The 21,003-nt window shown below is 39.2% G+C and overlaps 1 protein-coding gene across 10 annotated transcripts in view; it reads right to left on the minus strand.

Annotated features, from left to right (window-relative positions):
- MAPKAP1 (MAPK associated protein 1) overlaps positions 1-21,003 on the minus strand; it is a 255,649-nt gene that overhangs the window by 197,629 nt on the left and 37,017 nt on the right. For all 10 annotated transcript variants that reach the window (XM_041723817.1, XM_041723818.1, XM_041723813.1 and 7 more), the window contains one exon: positions 10,308-10,456. In XM_041723817.1, the coding sequence (XP_041579751.1) occupies positions 10,308-10,456 (149 nt within the window). The remainder of the gene's footprint in view (positions 1-10,307; positions 10,457-21,003) is intronic.

The raw sequence follows: 21,003 nt of genomic DNA on the forward strand, positions 1-21,003 counted from the left end.
TACATGAAAAGATCAAAACTTCAAGAGTTCAAGTTTTCTCATCTATAACCTACATGTCACTGATGTCAATCACCTCCCCAATCACAAAATGATGGAACCTTAAAGCCAAGAGAAATCCAAGAGATCATCCAAGCTAAGTTCTTCATTCTAAATAGGCAGAAACTGAGGCTTAGAGATGGGAGGTGACTTGTCCCAGACCCCAGAGCATGACCAGGGCTAAAACCCACATCTTCTGATTCCACACCCATGTTCTATCATGTGGATTTCTAGTCCTAGAACTCGAGTTTCCATTTTGTAAATAAGAACGTCATTAAGAATGAAAATAAAAATCTCTGAAAATAAGAATACTTAGACTCTATGCCCAGCTGAGTGACCCTAAGCTGTCATTTGATTTCTCTGTAGAGTTCTCTTCAAGACAGTAAAATCAGGGCTTAGTACTTTGAAGGACAAGGAAATCTCTCTACTGAAAATTATACGAGCAAGGCATCCCATATGAGGATACTCAGTGTAAAATCCCACCCCATGCCTAGCCTCACTACCCCTACAAGGATTGTCTCCTAAGCTTTCCCTGGAACCTCAGTGCTTGATATAGATTTCAATCAGATTTCATCTGCTAATCTGGTAATTAATTAGCTAGGAAGAAGATAGACTAGAGCAGTAATCTTATAATAAAAACATGTCCATGTGTTACCTCTTACTCTTCTAAACTCCAAGAATTACAATCATCATATTTTCTTAAATGACACCTGGCATCTGCCTCATCTAAAATTACTCTCTCATTTTCTCTTAACAGCCTGGTGAGTTGAGTTGAGCATCTGAGAGTACAGCCCATTTCAGAGAATAGGTACCAACTTCCTGGGCAATTTCTTTGCCAGAGTTCCAAAGCTGTCTGTGAAGTGGGAACAAAGAGGCTCCTGGCTCCCAGCTTACTCCCACCTCAAAGGCCCCAGCCTCAGAAGCCCCAAATACAAACCAAATAAGCAGAGTACACTGCACATCTCTCACCCCACCAAAACTGTGTAGTGTCTTCAAAGACATGGTAAGAAGCTGTGATCTACAGTCACCAGGCCCAAACCAGCTCACAAAGGTAATATCTTGTCTCATCCTCTGCCCTGTTTCAGTGCTACCTTTTTTTTAAAAAGTAGGCTCCATATCCATCATGGAGCCCAACAGAGGGCTATAACTCACAACCCTGATATCAAGACCTGAGTTGAGATCAAGAGTTAGACACTTAACTAACTGAGCCACCCAGGCGCCCCTCGGCACTTCCTAATTCAAGGACGGAATCATCATCCATTCAGTTCTACAAGCCGGAAGCAGATCAGGATATTGTCCTTGAAACCCCTCTCTCCCCTATTCCTTAACATTCCTACCATTTTTACTTACTAAATACCTCTTGAATTCATCCCTCCTTCTATATTACCAATAAGTAAGTCCAAGTTACCAGCTCTCCCAACTGGACCACTGCAAAAAGTTTCTTGATTGGTCTCTCTGGCCTCACAAACCCTCTTAGGTGTATTCCCTTCAGCACAGCTCCAGTGATCTTTTCAAAACACAAATCTGATTACCTTACCTCCTCATTTAAACTTGTCCAAGGCTTGCCAATATTCTAAGGTTAAAGAGGACACTTCCACCAGACCTACACGGTCTGCCCCTGCAGCTTTACCTTGTACCACATCCCACCTTACCCTAGGGTCCCCAGTCACACAGCCTTCTTTCAGTTCCTCAAAACTGCCAAGCTACCCCTTGCCTCAGACCCTCCATTTGTCCTTTCTTCTTCCCCTTCATCATCTAGTTAGCTCTTATTCATCCTTCACTTCTCATACCAAGAGTCACCTTCACAGGGATACCAACTCTGACCCCTTAGACTAGGTCAGATGCCCCTATGATAATGCTCTGAAGGCTCCAACTACCTCTCCTGGTACTTAGTAACTAATTAGTTGGGATTATACTATTATGGCAATTTTGCATTCAGTTAGGTGATTGTTTACATAACATCTACCTTCTGCCAAGAGAAAAAGTTCCATGAGGTCAGAAACCAGGTATGTTTTTGCTTACCACTGAATCCAGATTCTACTTAACAGCGTCTGGTATGTAGTAGGCCCTCGCTAAATATGAAACAAATGAATGGTACTATGGTAAAATGAAAAGAAACTAATAAACCTCCTAGCAATGGCCAGGTACCAGGCACTTTGCTATGTATGCATTTCCCATTTTCGTTAAATCCTTGTGACAACATTAAAAAATGACATTAACTTCATTTTATACATACGAAAACAGGCTCAAAAAGGTAAAATAAGGGGCCCCTGGGTGGCACAGTTGGGTATCTGACTCTTGGTTTTGGCTCAGGTCATAATCTTGTGGTCCTGGGATCAAGCCCCACATTGGCTCTGCACCCAGTGTGGTCTGCTTGGGATTCTCTCTCTCTCCCTCTGGCCCTTCTGCTCATGCTGTCTCTCTTTCTTCTCTCATAAACAAATAAATCTTAAAAAAAAAAAAAAAAAAAGGTAAATTGATTTGCCTGATATCACCCAACAAGTAAATAGCAAAGTTGGAATTGTAATTCAAGCCTGACAAATATGTTCTTTCTATTGCAAAATTCTACCTGCCTTTGAAAAATCTCTAAAACCAATGGTCAATTCTACCTCTGACAGGAATTTCTAGAAGACTGCTCCACAACCAGAGGAAGCCTCTGTAGACTGGCAGAAACAAGGCCTGGAGAGAAAGACCTCAGAATGGAGTGTGCTAGTTTTAAGAATTTAATCTTCAGAGTACCTGGGTAGCTCAGTTGGTTAAGTATCTGCCTTTGGCTCAGGTCATGATCCCAGGGCCCTGGGATTGGGTACTAGTCAGGGTTCCTGCTCAGCAGGGAGCCTGCTTCCCTCTCCCGCTCCCCCTTCTTGTGCTCTCTCTGTGTATCAAATAAATAAATAAAATCCTTTAAAAAAGAACTCAGTCCTCAGAATTTAAAACTTCAGAGCAGAATGCTGAAAACACTATCTTTCATTGTAAGATTTCTATTTAATTCATTTTGAATGCCACCCATACAGAAATCCCCAAATCTCTCCTTGGGATATTCAGTATGATGTCAAGCAACAGGAAGAAAAGTGCACTAACACTATGTAAAGAGGAAATAATCTCATTAAAAGATGTTTTTAAATTAGTGAATTTGGTACTTCAATTAGTATACCATAATGTTTAAAGAGGTAGTGAATATCTAATATCTTACTTTAGAAACAGAACAGACTGATAAAAACTGGTCTGTGAAAAAGAAGACTACCAAAATACAGTCACAGATAAGACGCTGAGAGAGTAACTGCTAAAATGATACTAGGACTTACTCTCCTTTCTTAAAAAGGTATGTAATGGGGCGCCTGGGTAGATCAGTTGGTTAAGTATGTGCCTTCAGCTAAGGTCATACATAATCTCAGGATCCTGGGAGCAAATCCTGCATTGGGCTCCCTGCTCAGCGGCAGCCTGCTCTTCCCCCTTATGCTCTCTCTTTCTGAAATAAATAAATAAAATCTTTAAAAAATAAAAATAAAAAGGTATGTAAAAAGAAGCAAGTGAAAAGAGCAGGACATACAGCTCCTAGTTTAAAATGCTCTAATTCACAACAGTCTTATATTCTCTCTCAATGGGCACAAAGCAAGTAAACCCCAGAGACTTTTCCCCAAAAGGGCTGGGGGCTGGTCAACCTGAGGGGAGGAAAAGAAAGACACTCAAAAGCCAGAGGCTCTTAGGCAGGCTCAAAGCTATACCGCAGCTCAGGCAGCCCTAAGCAAAAGCTGCTGTCTAGAATCATAACCGGCAATAAAGTCCAGACTATAATTTTTTTGGAAAGAGACCCTGAACTAAAGTCGCTTAACATATTAGAGGAGACCATTCACATTATAATAGCAAATATTCCAAGTTCAAATGAGGAGCATTTTCCTCTTGAGGGAGTTTTTTTAAACATAATTTCAATTCGCTGACCTTTTCTGAGTTTGCCACATTTCTCAGTGGCTCCATGCTTTTCTGAGAAGTTTTAAGTGACTTTCTTTGAAGAGAGCTATTTAATGCCAATGATTGTAGAAAAAATTTGTTCATAATTATCCAGACATAGACTGGAACAATGCTGAAACAAGAGCAGCATGCAAAAATGTATTTAAGGACTATCATCCCAAAATGCTGCTAAAAGCTATTAACCAGTATGTGTTAATTGCCACAGCATTCATATTAATTTTCACTTCAGGCTCGACATTGTGGAATATTTCCCCTGATACATTTTAAACAAAGTTTAATTTAAGGAACTGCTTCTATCAACACTTATGAAAATTAACAGCCAAGCAATTAGCACTCATGAATTATCCCTTCCCCCATGCTCTCTGCGGCTCCAGTTAAAACAGTTTCTAACAGAGAAATGGTTACTTTCTAATAAGTTAACACAATCAAAGTCACAGTTGTCTATATGAACAAGAACAGGTTCTGTTTTTTTAAGCACTTGTTAAGGCAAATATTCTCCTTATATTTAGAGTAGAATTTAGGTAAGTCAAATAAATATTTAACATTTTATTTTTTTATCTTTTAAAGATTTTATTTATTTATTCATGAGAGACACAGAGAGAGAGAGAGGCAGAAACACAGGCAGAGGGAGAAGCAAGCTCCATGCAGAGAGCCTGATGTGGGGCTCGATCCCAGAACTCCAGGACTACGCCCTGGGCTGAAGGCAGGCACTAAACCCCTGAGCTACCCAGGGATCCCAATATTTAACATTTTAGTAAACTGCCAAGCAATGACTAATACTGAACCACCTTCTCATATGATGTTTAAAAAAAAAAAATTTAAAAAGGAAATAGGAAATAATTACTTGACTCAATCTTCCTATTTAAAGTTAAAGGTTTCTCTCTGTGTGTCTCTCATGAATAAATAAATAAAATATTTTTAAAAGGGTGTGGGGGGATGGGGAGTGGGCAGGGAATCTCTGGGTGGCTCAGTGGTTTGGCGCCTGCCTTCGGCCCTGGGCGTGATCCTGGAGTCCCAGGATCAAGTCCCACATCAGGCTCTCTGCATGGAGCCTGCTTCTCCCTCTGCCTCTCTCTCTCTCTCTCTCTGTGTCTCTCATGAATAAATAAGTAAAATCTTAAAAAAAATAAATTAAAGGTCAAACCTCACTGGACTCCTTGAACTTCAGACAGATCACCTTCACCCTGTCTGCTGCACATCTTATTTAACGATGCTATTCTAAACACCTGGTTTTAAGAACACATTTCCTCTCACTCAATCCTGTCAATAATCTAATGAAGTACATAGAAGAGACAGCATCACTGGCCCTCATCGTTTACAAAGAAAGAGGGGCAGAAGTAAGATATTTGTTGAGTGCTTCCTATTATGTGCTACATGTCTTGGTAAACAGACCTTACCTCAATTAATCCTCACAAGAAAGCTATATTATCATCATCTCAACCCACATATGAGGACTGGAGCTTCATGAGGTTAAGTAATTATCCTGAGGTCACAGTGTTAAGTGGTGGAGTCAGGATTCCAACTCAAGTCTTACTACAAAATAGGTCACAAAGTAAATTACACTGTTCCTCATTGTGTTAGGTGCTCTATCCTAGTATTATCCTATTTGATGGTATCATCAGCCTTGTGAGGAAGGATCACCCATTTCTTTTACAGGTAAAGAAACTGAGGTTTGGAGAGATGGAAAACCTGACCAAGACATCACAACTGATAATATCATTTCTTTGTTAGTAACTATATTAACAGGAAATGGTATTTAAAATTCTAATTGGGCGGGGAGGGGGGGGCCTGGGTGGCTCAGTTGGTTAAGTGGCTGCCTTCCATTTCGGTCATGATTTCAGGGTCCTGAAATGGAGCCCTGAGTTGGGGGCGGGGGGGCGTCCCTGCTCGACAGGGAGTCTGTTCCTTGCTCTCCCTGCTGCTCCCCCTACTTGTGTGCACTCTCTTTCTCTCTCAAATAAATAAAATCTTAAAATAAAATAAATAAAATAAAATAAAATAAATAAAATCATATAAAATAATAAAATTATAATGGGGGTGCCTGGGTGGCTCAGTTGGTCAAGCAGCAGACTCTGGATCTCAGCTCACATCTTGATCTCAGGGCTGTTGAGTTCAAGCCCTGCTTTGTGTTCCAAGTTGGGTGTGGAGCCTACTTAAAGAAATAAAATAAGGGGTGCCTGGGTAGCTTAGTTGGTTAAGTGTCTGTCTTCAGCTCAGGTCATAATCCTGGGATCCTGGGACTGATCCCCCCATCAGGCTCCCTGCTCTCTCTCTCTCTCAAGTAAATAAATAAAATCTTTTAGTAAATAAATAAGTAAAAAATAAAATAAAATTATATTAGTCTACTAACAATGATAATATTTGTAAACTCAGTTTAACCAGAATAGTGGTGACATACTAGCAAAAGTTTCTTATGTAAGTGATAAGCCATGGAATGGAAAGGGATAGATACTTGGAAAAACATGACCTTATCTGAGACAGGTAGAAAGGGCAGAAATCCACACATTCAGGGATACTTAAACCAGTGCTGAGTGTTCATTTATCAGTAGAGCCCACTCCTTCATCACCTCAAAGCAACTCCTTATCACACCCAACATATCCCCATAAAGTGAAGTCAGGACTGTCACAAGAAATTTTCTGATTTTCTCAATCTCTAGAACAAAGATTTTGTGTTAGTAATTAGTCTATTTGAGGTCCTATTTTCAAGAAGCTCAAAAAATGCAGGCAGACGGCTGAGCTGGTTTTGCCCTGTACGACCAAGCATTCCCTAAAACCATGTGCATTCTATTTTGGATTTTTTTCAAATGATTAGCAAACAGTTACTAATAATCAACAAATCTAAAACAGGTCAAGATAGCCTCATCAATTTACCAAAAAAATAAACATAGTAACAAACCAATCCAAAAAACTATTAAAATTACAATAAAGCATATGCCTAAACACAGGCTTTCCCTCTCAACTGTAAGCCTCCAAAAAATTATTCATCAGTCACAATTTTTAAAAATGAAATTATTAACCTGCTATAGGAACTAAAAATTATTCGCAAGTATTCACGTTCAGTTAGCACAATAGCTAAGAGATGCTTACCCTTAGATTCACTAAAACCAACAACAATCCAGTCTACACAAACCATTAAAGACATTAGATATGCTGGCTTACCTACAATGTAATTATAAAGCCATACCAAAAACAAAATTCTTTTTTCAAACCTAATGCTAGTTTAATCTTAAGGAGGATTTCACAGCAGTTAGTCTCTTGAGGAAATACATAATTAAGTAGTTTTTTAGCATATTTAATTAGACCCCAAACTCTTCTCTGTCCCCTTCTCTCCCCAATTATGTACCATTTGCCCAAGAGACCTAGGCAACTCAGTTAATTATGTAAATAAGGCAAGCGTTATTCCCAAGAAAAGCACTGTGAATAACTGTACGGGGAAAAAACTGTACATATCTTAGTGGCTTTAACAAACCTTTGCAGGGAAAAAAAAGGGGGACTATCAAAATACATAAAAAACTCCTTAAAAAAAAAAAAAAGGGCAGCCCCAGTGGCGCAGCGGTTTAGCGCGCCGCCGCCTGCAGCCTAGGGTGTGATCCTGGAGATTCTGGATGGAGTCCCATGTCGGGCTCCCTGCATGGAGGCTGCTTCTCCCTCTGCCTGTGTCTCTGCCTCTGTGTGTGTGTGTGTCTCTATTAATAAATAAAATTTTTTAAAATCTTTAAAAAATTTAAAAAAAACTCTTAGATTTGAGGTAAAAAGCATGGGGTTCAATGACAAGATGGTGAATCATTAAAACAGGACACTCATTTCACTTCTTAAATATGAGCTGAATAAAAATAAAATAATTTTAAGTTACAACAGTAACAAAAATTTAGTGCTGAACATCAAATGATTTATGGGAAGAATCAATCTGGAAATTATTAAAGTCGACTCTCACAGAAAAGGCTTTATTATCAAGGGGTTGACATGATCTTAACTCTAGAGGCAGCCATGGTGCTGTTATAACTACTACAATCCCATTATTATGCAATCACAAAATGCTAATTTGATCATTTTGAGGTGTTATTTGAATAGTCATTTTAATTTCTAGGTTACAAAAAGGCTTGACTCAAGTATAATTCTCTATTAATCATTGAGATGTCATTGAATATCATATTGATGCATTTCACAAAGATAAAGACTAATTTAATATGTACAGTACAATATCCTTCAAATATTAGCCACTTTCATTACATATCTGCCAAATGCATCAATATTAAATAATAGATGAGAATAAGGGTTTAATTGTATTTTAGCATTTGTAATATGGAAGATAATAATAAAATAGCACCACCATTACCAGATAGACTTATCAATATATAAATCTTTCTTAATCAAAGTGTGATGATGACTGCTCCATGTGCATATCCTTTACTGATTACAAACAGATTTGATATGACAAAAGCATTGAGAGCCTTAAGTGTAAACATATCTAGCAAAAGTAATTCCTTTGTGACTGAGGAAATGGCTTCTTCATATTATTTTTTTTATTTCTCCTTGGCACTCCAAAGTTAGATATATACCAAGGATACCTGACAACTTTCTGTCAAATCCAAAGCTAAGTAATTTATATAAAATGAAATCTAATGGTATAATAAGAATTCTAAGACATAACATTTTAAAAGATCTGTGCTATTTTGTTGGCATCAAAGTATATTTACATAGTAATTATTCCAGCAATTATGTCCTCAAACAATGAGATGGTATCAGGCAACAGAAGCAAGTAAATTCCAGCCATGTAACCTAATACCAATAGCTTTCACATATCTAAATGAATCAACTGTAGTATTAAAAAAAAAGGGGGGGGGGGGCAGCCCTGGTGGCGGAGCGGTTTGGCGCCGCCTGCAGCCTGGGATGTGATCCTGGAGACCTGGGATCGAGTCCCACATCGGGCTCCCTGCATGGAGCCTGCTTCTCCCTCTGCCTGTGTCTCTGCCTCTCTCTCTCTGTGTCTATGAATAAATAAATAAAATCTTAAAAAAAAAAAAAAGCAAAAAACCTACAGTCCAACTGTCTATTTTCCAGAGACTGACATTCCTGTCCCCTAGGGGGACCTTTTCTTCTCTTTGCTACATTCCACAAGAAGAAACGGGAGTTAGGAGTTGCGGGAGTTGCGGAGTTGCAGCAGGGGCAGGTTAAAGAGAAGCTTTACATCAATACAATCTCTCATTTACTAAAAGCACTTTCAGATTTTTTTGAAAGCAACTCCTGAGCATATTAGTATCTTATGTAACTTATACATTTTGTTTCTAGTTCTTGGCTCTCCTTTCTCACCAACATCAATAACCTCACTTGCCCATGACCATACATGCTTACTTAAACCTATGAAACATGCTGAACCTTATGAGGTAAAAGTGTTTCGAAGAAAAAACATCTCCTTGCTCAAAGGTGACTACTGACAGAACCAGCACATAACCAGAGGTTGAATATGAAAAAATGCAAACATAAGCAAAGAGCTGTGTTTATTAATTGCAGTGGTGTTAAAGTAAGACAAATTGTACACAACCTCTCTAGGCAACAAGCTATCATTCAGCATCCCCAGGCCACTACCAGACAGCAATATCATGGCAATAAATATAAAAATCAACTGCTACTGTCTCCTGAAAGCAGCTCAGCTCAGCTTTGATGGCAGGGAATGTGAGGAGAGAGGGTGCTGCAAGTGGAACTAGGCTCCGCCTAAAACAGCGGCCATTTTCCTAAAAGGCAAATAGACATGTTTGAAATGTTTGAATTTTAAAACTGCAAATTCTTGGAACAGAAAAAAATAAAGTCATCTTGCATAATGAGTGTCAAACAAGAGTCCCTACAATGAAATACTAACATAGAAACAACAGTCGAGAACTCTAAAGTAAAGCTTTAACCTCAACAATTTCTACAGTTATAATAAAGAATCAGACCAAAACAATGCAAATTGCCTCCCAGAATCACTTCCAAAGCAATCCCAACACAATCAGGCCTTGATTAATCCAACCCAACTAACCCAAAACCTCAAGTATACTTGGAAGATGAAACAGGGGAAAAAAAAAAAAAAAACATCCAAATATCTCAAGGCTATTTTTGTCTTAATCCCTGAACATACCACTGTGGAAACAATATTAAGCCCAAATTCAGACCGTTTCATATCCTTGGTCATAGAAAATGCGAATGACATTCTATGATTACTTAGAGTCATTTTTGAAACCCTGAATCTAATAATAATAATACAACAAAACAATTCCACTCAACTGAGGTTTTATTTAAAAAGACAAAATTTTATTTTTACTTACCTTGCCATCAAACTTGGAATACTCATTAAAGGGGTTATTCAGCTGCAGAGGGCACTGCTCCAGTCGTACAGATAATATTGACTGCTTTCCAGAACTTGGCGGTTTCTCTTTGAGGGACTTTTTTTCAAACAGTGACTTTAACTCCTGGGCTGTGATATAAGAGGAAGATAAAAAAATGTCCTTGTGATTACACAGAGAGACAGCCTATCTACCTTCCCTAGCATGTCTTCCTTGGAATCTTAAGGAAAGTACCCAGTGTTCATATTTGGCTCTGATATGTGCAAAAAGCTTCATATATACTTCGATGTTTGCACACTGAAAAGGCAAAGCCCTGAAATAGGTAAGGATTGTCAATTTAGGAGGAATAGGGCTTAAGGAGTGGGGCAGAGTAAAACCAACAGAGCAGCCATTCTTTAACAAGAACATTCAAAGCTAAGTGACCTGAGCTTTGGCCTGGCTTTGGCACTAAGAGATGTTGATAGTGGACACTTCACTAAAGCTCTCTGGGCTTACTGAACTAGATAATCTTGAAAATCTCTCCTAGCTCTAATACTGTGGGATTTTGGAATACTAGTTCTTCAAAGTGAAGGTCTGTATCTTAATTCTCTCATACTCCCTAATACACCTAGCACAAAATCTGGAAGACAAAGATGAGGAGGAGGAGGAGGAAAAGGAGAAAGAATATAACAGCAGCTAACATTTACTGAGCAAGCCAAGCCAATGTATCTCAATTACTCCTCATAACAACCTTATGAGGCAGATACTAGCATTATCTTAATTTTGACAGTGTGGAAACTGAAACTTAGATTACTTTTATTAGCCTTAGGCAACACAGCTAGTAAATAGTGGAGCCAAGATTTGCAATCAGGCAAGGCTCTTAGCCATTAGGCACTAATGAACAAAGTTGACCCTCAATAAATTTTGTTGCATAAATCAATGAATAAAATAATGATTGAAGGAATTAAAATTAAATTATTATTAAATCAGAATCTTTACCTCTTACTCATTAGTGAATCAAGACAAGTTAGTTCCATATCTTCTCAAAGATGATTTAAGTGTCCATATTAATCTGAGTATCACTTAAGGTAGTAGCTAGGTAAATACATGGAGACTTATTACACTTTTTATTTTTGTAAATATTAGAAAGTTTCCATACTTAAATTTTAAAATCAATCTTAAATCTTAAAATCTACAATGAATAGGTTCAAACCCATTCCATTCTTGAGCATAGCCAAACTGAACTTTGAGAAATCAAACAGAACTCTGAGTGACTTAGAACTTTTAAAAATGTAACTAAAACCTTCTTTTCAACAAACTGATAAATTTGTAGGACAAATTTATCAACTGAGTCCTATAAGTTTACGTGGCAAACCAGGAGAAAAGAATCTAATTTTTTTTTTAAATGTGCCACCTGACTATCCAATTCCAAAATCTGAATATATGTAAGTTCGACAATGTTAAGCGCACATTTGAAAAAGTTTTAGATTACATGGCATTTTAAATATTACAAGTATTATTCCACATGTTATCTATTAACAGTTTCACTGATACACTTTGGAAAACAATAACCCCTTATTAAATATCAACTATGGGTCAGGAACAATGCTAGGTGTTTTCTCATCTTGTCCTCAAAGTTTTGAGATGGGTTACTACTCATGATGAACAAACTGAGGTGTAGGAAACATAAGTAACTTATGAAAGTTATACAACTATTATCAGTAAGGTTGGGAGTGAAGTGATGATATATTAGCAATTCCATTCTCCACTAATTCAAACTTAGACCTCTTTCCTCAACCTCTGACCCTTCCTTCTTCCTTCCTTCCTTTCTTTTCCCTTCCTCCTCCTTCTTTCCTCCCTCCCTCCCTCCCTCCCTCCTGGGTCACAGAGAAATAGAAACAACGAAAAGAGAACTTCTGCATGTTCTCACCTACACCTCTACTTGTCTTGCCTATTACTGTGCCTAAGCCCCTACCTCAGGCCAGCCCCTCCTTTGTGCACTCAAGGGCTGACTTCTTGCTGACTCAAGGGCAACACTCAAGCAATCTCTCCCATTTTCAGCTTTCTCTCTTACTGGATTAGTTGTGTAAGCACACAAAAATACTGAAATACTGCTCAGTAAAAAAAAGGGGGGGGGCACCTGGGTGGCTTAGTCAATTGAACGTGTGACTCTTGGTTTTTGGCTCAGGTCATGCATGATCTCAGGGTCCCAGGATCAAGCCAAATGTTGGGCTCGTGCAGGCAAGGAATCTGCTTGAGGATTTTCTCTCCCCCTGCCTCTGGCCCTCCCCCTGCTTACATGCATGCACTCTCTTTCTCTCTCTCCCAAATAAATAAATCTTTTAAAACAAACAAGTAAATAAAAATAAATCCAATAAATCCTCCTTTGATCCTTTACTCCCTTTCCAGTTACTAGGCCATCTTTCTCCTCCTCAAAATGACTATATTCTTCCTGTCCAGTTTCTCTCCTCCCATTCCCTGGAACCCACTCCAATCAGGCCCTTCCCATCACTCCACGAAAGCAGTTTTTTAGGTCACGAATGATCCCCTTATCGCTAAATCTATGGGTAAATTTTGAATCCTCATCTTTCAAGACCTTGTGACATCACTCACTTCTTTTTGAAACCGCTTTTTCAGTTGGTTTCTAGGACTCCATTCCATCTGGTTCTCATGCTATCTTGCAGGATACTCTTGGTTTCCTTGCCAATTCCTCATTTTCCCCTCAAATCTTTGGCATTCCTCAAATCATAGTTTTTGGGCCTTTTCTTTTCTCTATGTATATTCACACTCTTAGTGATTATCCAGCCTTCTGTTTTAAATATTATCAACTTGAGGGCAGCCCCAGTGGCTCAGCAGTTTAGCACCACCTTCAGGCCAGGGCCTGATCCTGGAAACCCGGGATCAAGACCCATGTCAGTAGAAACGACAAATACCCACCATTTGCTTCAACGTGGATGGAACTGGAGAGTATTATGCTGAGTGATGTAAGTCAATCGGAGAAAGACAAACATTATATGTTCTCACTCATTTGGGGAATATAAACAATAGTGAAAGGGAATATAAGGGAAGGGAGAAGAAATGTGTGGGAAATATCAGAAAGGGAGACAGAACATAAAGACTCCTAACTCTGGGAAATGAACTAGGGGTGGTGGAAGGGGAGGAGGGCAGGGGGTGGGGGTGAATGGGTGACGGGCACTGAGGGGGGCACTTGACGGGATGAGCACTGGGTGTTATTCTGTATGTTGGTAAACTGAACACCAATAAAAAATAAATTTATTAAAGAAAAAAAAAAAAAGACCCATGTCAGGCTCCCTGCATGGAGCCTGCTTCTCCCTCTCCCTGTGTCTCTGCCTCCCTCTCTCTCTCTCTGTATCACTCATTAATTTTTAAAAAAATCTTTAAATATTATAAACTTGAGGTGAAACTAAGTTGTGGTAATATAAATCAGAACAACAGCTGTCTCTGGGGAGTAGCCTGACTAGAAAGAGGGACAAGGGAACTTTCTGGGGCACAGAAATGCTCTATACCAGATTGGGATGCAGTTACACAGGTGTATATATTTGTCATAAGTCATCAAACTGCACACTTAATATCTGTACATTTCAGAATATAGAAAACATACCACAATAAAAAAACGAATAAAAAGGGAAAACTTAAATAAATATCCTCTACATGCTGACAGCTCCCAAATAATTACTCATAGACCTAAATACTCCCTGAAATTACAGGCTCATATATTCAACTATTTGATACCTCCACTTGGAGGTCTAATAGGTATCTCGAAGTTTACATGTCCATAACCCAACTCTTTTTTATTTATTTATTTATTCATGAAAGAGAGAGAGGCAGAGACACAGGCAGAGGGAGAAGCAGGCTCTATGCAGTGAGCCCGACGTGGGACTCCATCCCCGGTCCCCAGGATTAGGCCCTGGGCTGAAGGTGGCGCTAAACCGCTGAGCCACTCGGGCTGCCCCATAACCCAACTCTTGATCTTCCTCCAAATCTGCCCCTTTCACAGGCTTCTCCTTCTCAGTTAATGGTAACCGAATCGTGTTAGGCAAAAACTTGGGAGTCATCTCCACTATTCTCTTTCTCTCGTGTCTAATATCCTATCCATAAACAGATATCTCAGGATATAACCAGAACCACTTGACAGCTACCAACACTAGATTATTACCATCACCTTCAAACATCTTGTTTCTCCCCTTGCCTCCCCTAGGCCCACTCCTGCCCCTCTCTTTCCAACAGCAGCCAACAGGAATCTTTTAAAATGTTAAGTTGGGCAGCCCGGGTGGCTCAGCGATTTAGCCCCGCCTTCGGCCCAGTCGTGATCCTGGAAACCCAGGATGGAGTCCCGCGTCCTTGCATGGAGCCTGCTTCTCCCTCTGCCTCTCTCTCGCTCTCGCTCTCTCTCTGATGAATAGATAAATAAAATCTTTTTTTAAAAAAATAAATAAATAAAATTTTAAGTAGTAAACATCATAATAAGAAGAAAACTGATCAATTTTACCACATAAAATAAAAATCTTTGTATAGGAAAAAATTAGCAAAGTAAAAAGAAAAATGATAAACTAGGAAAAAACAAAAATTAATTTTCCTATTATACAAAGATTTTATTTTTTAAAGATTTTATTTATTTATTTATGAGAGACACACAGAGAGGGGCGGGGGGCAGAGACACAGGCAGAGGGAGAAGCATCCCCTCTAGGACTCAATTCCTGGTCTCCAGGATCACACCCTGAGCTGAAGGTGGTGCTAAACCACTGAGCCACCTGGGCTACCCTATACAAAGATTTTATTTTATTTTTTTTTTAAAGATTTTATTTATTTATTCTTGAGAGATAGAAGGAGAGACAGAGCCAGAGACACAGGCAGAGGGAGAAGCAGGCTCCATGCACCGGGAGCCCGACGTGGGATTCGATCTCGGGTCTCCAGGATTGCGCCCCGGGCCAAAGGCAGGCGCCAAACCGCTGCGCCACCCAGGGATCCCTATACAAAGATTTTAAAAGTAGAGAAGACACTGACCAACAACTCTATGGAAAAATGGGACAAAAAAATATGAAATGTCCACAAAAAAAGGTATTCAAATGGCTCTTAATAAGTGGAAAGATGCTCAACAACATTTATAATAAGGGATATGCAAATTAAAATTATGCTGAGATACTATTCCACATCTATGAAATTGGCAAAAATCTAAAAGTTTATGACTATGGGAAATAACACTCTGCACACTATTAGAGGAAGGCAAAACAGAAAAAGCACCTATGGGGGTGCCTGGGTGGCTCAGTGAGTTAAGCGTCTGCCTTTGGCTCAGGTCATGATCTCAGAGGCCTGGGATCAAGCCCCATATTGGACTCCCTATTCAGCAGGGAGTCTGCTTCTCCTTCTTCCTCTACCCTTCCCTGTTCCCCCAACTCATGCTCTCTCTCTCTCTCATTCTGTCTCTCTCTAATAAACAAAATCTTTTTATAAAAACAAAATCTTTGGGACGCCTGGGTGGCTCAGTGGTTGAGTGCCTGCCTTTGGGTCAGGGTGTGATCCTGGAGTTCTTCCTGCATGGAGCCTGCTTCTGTCTCTGCCTTTCTGTGTGTGTGTGTGGTGTGTGTGTGTGTATGCCTTTCATGAATAAATAAGTAAAATCTTTAGGGAAAAAAAATCTTAAAAAAATAAAAGAAAAGAAAAGAGAAAAACACTTGTGGAGGGGTATTTGGCAATACTGAGGGAAATCACACATTTACGCTTTGACCCAACAATACCACCTAGAGGATTTTTAGATACACTGGGGAAAACAAACAAAAGACAACACAAAAGGGGCCCCTGGGTAGCTCAGCAGCTGAGCATCTGCCTTTGGCTCAGAATCCCAAGATTGTGGGATCTAGTCCTGCATCAGGCTTCCCTGCATGGAGCCTGCTTCTCCCTCTGCCTGTGTTTCTGCCTCTCCCTCTCTCTCTCTCTCTCTCTCTCTCTCTCTCTCTGTCTCTCATGAATAAATAAATAAAATATTTTTTAAAAAATACAACACAACACACATGCATTAGGCTATTCACTGCAGTGCTTTGCAACAACAAAAGTCTGAAAATAACCAAATGTCCTTCAACAGGAAACTAGTTAGCTAAACTACAGCACATCAATGTGACAGAATACTATGAAGCTTTAAAATGGAATGAAGCTTATCTCTATATATTCACCAGGGTAATTCCCAGAATGTGTTGCTAAGTGAAATAAGTTCTACATAAAACAGTATGTACAGTATGCTTTCTTTTTGAAGATTATATTTATTTATTTGAGAGAGAGAGTGTGAGAGAGCATGAGCAGGGGAGGGGCAGAGGGAGAAGCAGACTCCACGCTGAGCAGGGAGCCTGATAGAGCTCAATCACAAGACCTAGAGATCAAGACCTAAACTGAAGGCAGACATTTAACAAACTAAGCCACTCAGGAGCCCCTAACCTAAAAAGAATATGAATATAAATATGCTTATATAGAGATTTAAGTGAACAGAAGAACCAAAACCTTTTTTAAATTGACTATCTAGGGGCGCCTGAGTGGCTCAGTCAGTTAAGCATCCAACTCTAGACTCAGGCCATGATCTCAGGGTTGTTAAGACAGAACCCTGCATTGGGCTCTGTGCTAGACATGGAGCCTACTTAAAATATTCTCTCTCCCTCTACCTTTGCCCCCCACCCATCCTTTCTAAATAAATAGATAGATAGATAGATAGATAGATAGATAGATAGATAGATAGATAACTACCTATAATAAGAATAGAAGGGACAGGAATTGAAGCTAGATTTCTCTGATTTTACCTTGTTTTATGCATTCAACTTTAGAGCCATATAAATGTCTTATATAGTTATTAAAGAAAAGTAGAAGTGCAATCTCTAAAAATAAAAGCAAAATGAAATGAACAAACCTAAGTATAATATTGAGTTGGCATTTTAACTAGAAAGAGAGAAATTATTTTAAGTAACTTTATCACACAGCAATTTGTATGTTCCCTAATGGAACATATCAAAAGGGAAAAAAAAAATCTTAAACTATTTTTAGTAATCACAGTGTAATGATAGTGATGTTTCTATTCTGGAACCACGATTTTCAGCATAAGAAAAAATACATAAACATAAAATCAAAGTAAACACTCTATAATCCTAAATACATATAGGAATTATCAGCATTAACTCACAATGTATTTCCTCTTAAATTTATCTTTTTCTGAGCCCTATCCCCTAAAAGGCCTACAAGCAAAAAACAATTCAGTAAGCATCTCTAGAGTTCAAGTTTTGGTCTTTCAGTGCCATTTACCACTAAAAAAGAACCAAGACTCTCTAAACAAATGGCCAATTCTGGCCAATCTACAGAAGGAAGTATGTAAGAATCAAGCATTTATCCTGTCTTTTCTGTAGGAACTATATCTGAGAATAACCAAATAATAGAGTAGGAAAAGTTGTTCTTTATAGGAAAACCGATAAAATTAGAATCACTATTTTGCAACTCTGATGAAATAATTCATCTAGGTAATGCCCATCAATGGCCACTAAAACCATTAGAAGAAAAGCTGATGGGAGTAACTTAATAATGGGTGAACAACACCTAATTCTACCATCTGAACTTCACAAAAAAAGACAAGAAGACATATTCCATATTTCCTGATATGATGCAATATGAAGTTTAGATCAGTATATACAGAATATTCTTATCAAAAAATCAAGCTTCAATCTAAGCAAGTTTTATATCTAACTCCCTGTTTATAGGAAATAAAGAGGGCAGAGGAACCTATTAAATGAGACCACAGAGATACAATTAGCAAAGTCTAGAATGTAGGAAATTCAATAGGACAAATGAGCCAGTTTCTTAGATAAATTACAATGAAAAAAAGTAAAGGAGAATCTACAGATTAAAAAGGAAATGGAACACGTCAAACAAACATGTGGACCTTACATCTAGACCTGAATGAACTGGCAAAAGAAAAAGAAACATTTGAGGCAATCAAGGAAGTATTTGTTAATATCAAAGAATTCCTGCTAATTTTTTGGAAAAGTGGTAGTACTGCAGTTTTCTTATGCATTTAAAAATACACAAGTAGGGCAGCCTGGATGGCGCAGCAGTTTAGTGCCGCCTGCAGCCCCGGGTGTGATCCTGGAGAACCTGGATCGAATCCCACGTCGGGCTCCCTGCATGGAGCCTGCTTCTCCCTTTGCCTGTGTCTCTACCTCTCTCTCTGTGTGTCTCTCATGAATAAATAAAAATAAAATCTTAAAAAAAAAAAATACACAAGTAGGAGGATCCCTGAGTGGCTCCACGGTTTGGTGCCTGTCTTTGGCCTGGGGCATGATCCTGGAGTCCTGGGATCGAGTCCTGCATCAGGCTCCCTGCATGGAGCCTGCTTCTCCCTCTGCCTGTGTCTCTGCCTCTCTCTCTCTCTCTCTCTTTCTGTGTGTGTTTCTCATGAATAAATGAATATTTAGAAAAATACACAAGTATTTAGGTATGAAATTATAATTTCATATTGTACATGGGATTTGCTTAAAAATAACTGAGAGGGGTGCCTTCATGGGTCAGACTCTTGATTTCAGTGCAGGTCATGATCTAGAGGTCATGGGATAGAGCCCTGAGTCAGGCTCCAAGCTTAGCACGGAGTCTGCTTGAGATTGTCTCTCTCCCTCTTTCTTCTTCTGCCCCTCCATCCCCCCCACTTGAGTGTTCTCTAAATACATACATACATACACACACATGACTGGTCATGATAACTGCTGAAGCTTGGGGTTCATGATACCATTCTATTTTTGTATATGTTTGAAATTTTCCATAATAAAAAACTGTTTAAATTTAAACCAGGGGTGGGGGGAGTAAGTAATTTATCAATCACATCACTACTCAGATCAAATCACCTTTTCCAGAGTAAAAATTAAGTTCCTTACAATATCCTCCATGATCAGCTCTCTCAATACCTCTCTAAGCCCACTCTTGCCCTTTTCTACTCTAGTCAGTAAGTAAGCATCCTTCCTCTCTATTCTTTGAATACATTGGGAAAACTTCCATCACAGAACCTTTGCACTTGATCTTCATCTTAGGACACCCATTTTCCAATATATGCCTGGCTTATTCCTTCAAGAACTGCTCAAGCATCACCTTTCCAATGAGGCCTTCCTTCCCTGATCACCCTATATAAAACAGCAGGATGCCAGGGTGGCTCAATTGGTTAAGCGGCTGCTTTCAGCTCCAGTCATGATCTCCAGGTCCCGGGATCAAGCCCCGCATTTGGGTCCCTTCTCAGGGCAGGGAGTCTGCTTCTCCCTCTGCCCCACCCTTGCTCTCTCTCTCTCTCTCTCTCAAATAAATAAATAAAATCTTTTTTATTTATTTTTTTCAAAATTTTTTATTATTATTTATTTATGATAGTCACACAGAGAAAGAGAAAGAGAGAGGCAGAGACACAGGCAGAGGGAGAAGCAGGCTCCATGCACCGGGAGCCCGACACGGGATTTGATCCCGGGTCTCCAGGATCGCGCCCTGGGCCAAAGGCAGGCACCAAATCACTGCGCCACCCAGGGATCCCCTAAAATCTTTTTTAAAAATAAAAACTGATAGCAAAATCTCCTACCTAGCATTCCTTACTCCCCCTTGCCTGGCTATATTTTTCGCTATGCCACTTATCCCATTCTGACAATACTGGGTGTGTTTATTGTCTATCTACCCCACAAGATCCATGAAGACAGGGACTTTGTCTTGTTCACTGCTATATTGTCTAGGGCTACAAGTACATAGCTGTCCTTGCATATTTTAGGAGCTTAATAAAAACTTGTTAAATGATTAACTATGGACCAGAGAAGCAGAAAAAGTAGGGGATAAGGAGGCAAAAGCTGTGGGGATAAGGAAGCAAAAGAGAGGGAGGAAGGAGAGAGAATGGGCCCAAAGAAGCAGAAATGAAACCGGAGCTGGTAATGAGAGCTCTTTCTTCTGGCACAGGTGTACCTCTTGAGTTGCTCAACTTCAAGCTGCTCTTAAAAAAAAAACAAAAAAAAAACAAAACTTTTTTTCTTTCCTTAAACATTTTATTTATTCATGAGAGACACACAGAGAGAGAGAGAGAGGCAGAGACACAGGCAGAGGGAGAAGCAGGCTCCATGCAGGGAGCCCAATGCGGGATTCAATCCTGGGACTCCAGGATCACGCCCTGGGCCAAAGGCAGGCACTAAACCACTGAGCCACCCAGGGATTCCCCCCCACCCCCCGCCTTTTTTTTTTTTTCAAGCTGCTCTTCAACTTCACTTGCTCTTTGTCATTTGCAGCTGAAGAGTTCTAATCACTATAAACAGTTGAAGTCCCCAACAGAGAACTGAAAAAACAATAGCCTAGAAATTTAATTATCATCAGGCTTATGAAAAAGCACATAGGATAGTATTCAGGAAGATGGGAATACATATTAGAACTAGTAAGGATTCAGTTAGTGGCTGGATACAAAACAGATATATACAGATACATAAAGACAATAGATTCCTTCACAAGAGCAGTAAGAAAGTTATGGGGAAGAAGATGCTAATTACAAGGGTAGCACAAATAAAAAACATCTGGAAATAACCTTAATAAGAAATGTAAAAGTGCAGGAACAATATGAAGACAAGACAAAACAATTTATGTACTATTTGTATATATAAAAAAAATACAAAAAAGATCATAAGATGTTTAGAATATTTAAAATATA

The sequence above is a fragment of the Vulpes lagopus genome, chromosome 12, assembly GCF_018345385.1.
Source record: "Vulpes lagopus strain Blue_001 chromosome 12, ASM1834538v1, whole genome shotgun sequence".
In the NCBI taxonomy this organism is placed as follows: domain Eukaryota; kingdom Metazoa; phylum Chordata; class Mammalia; order Carnivora; family Canidae; genus Vulpes; species Vulpes lagopus.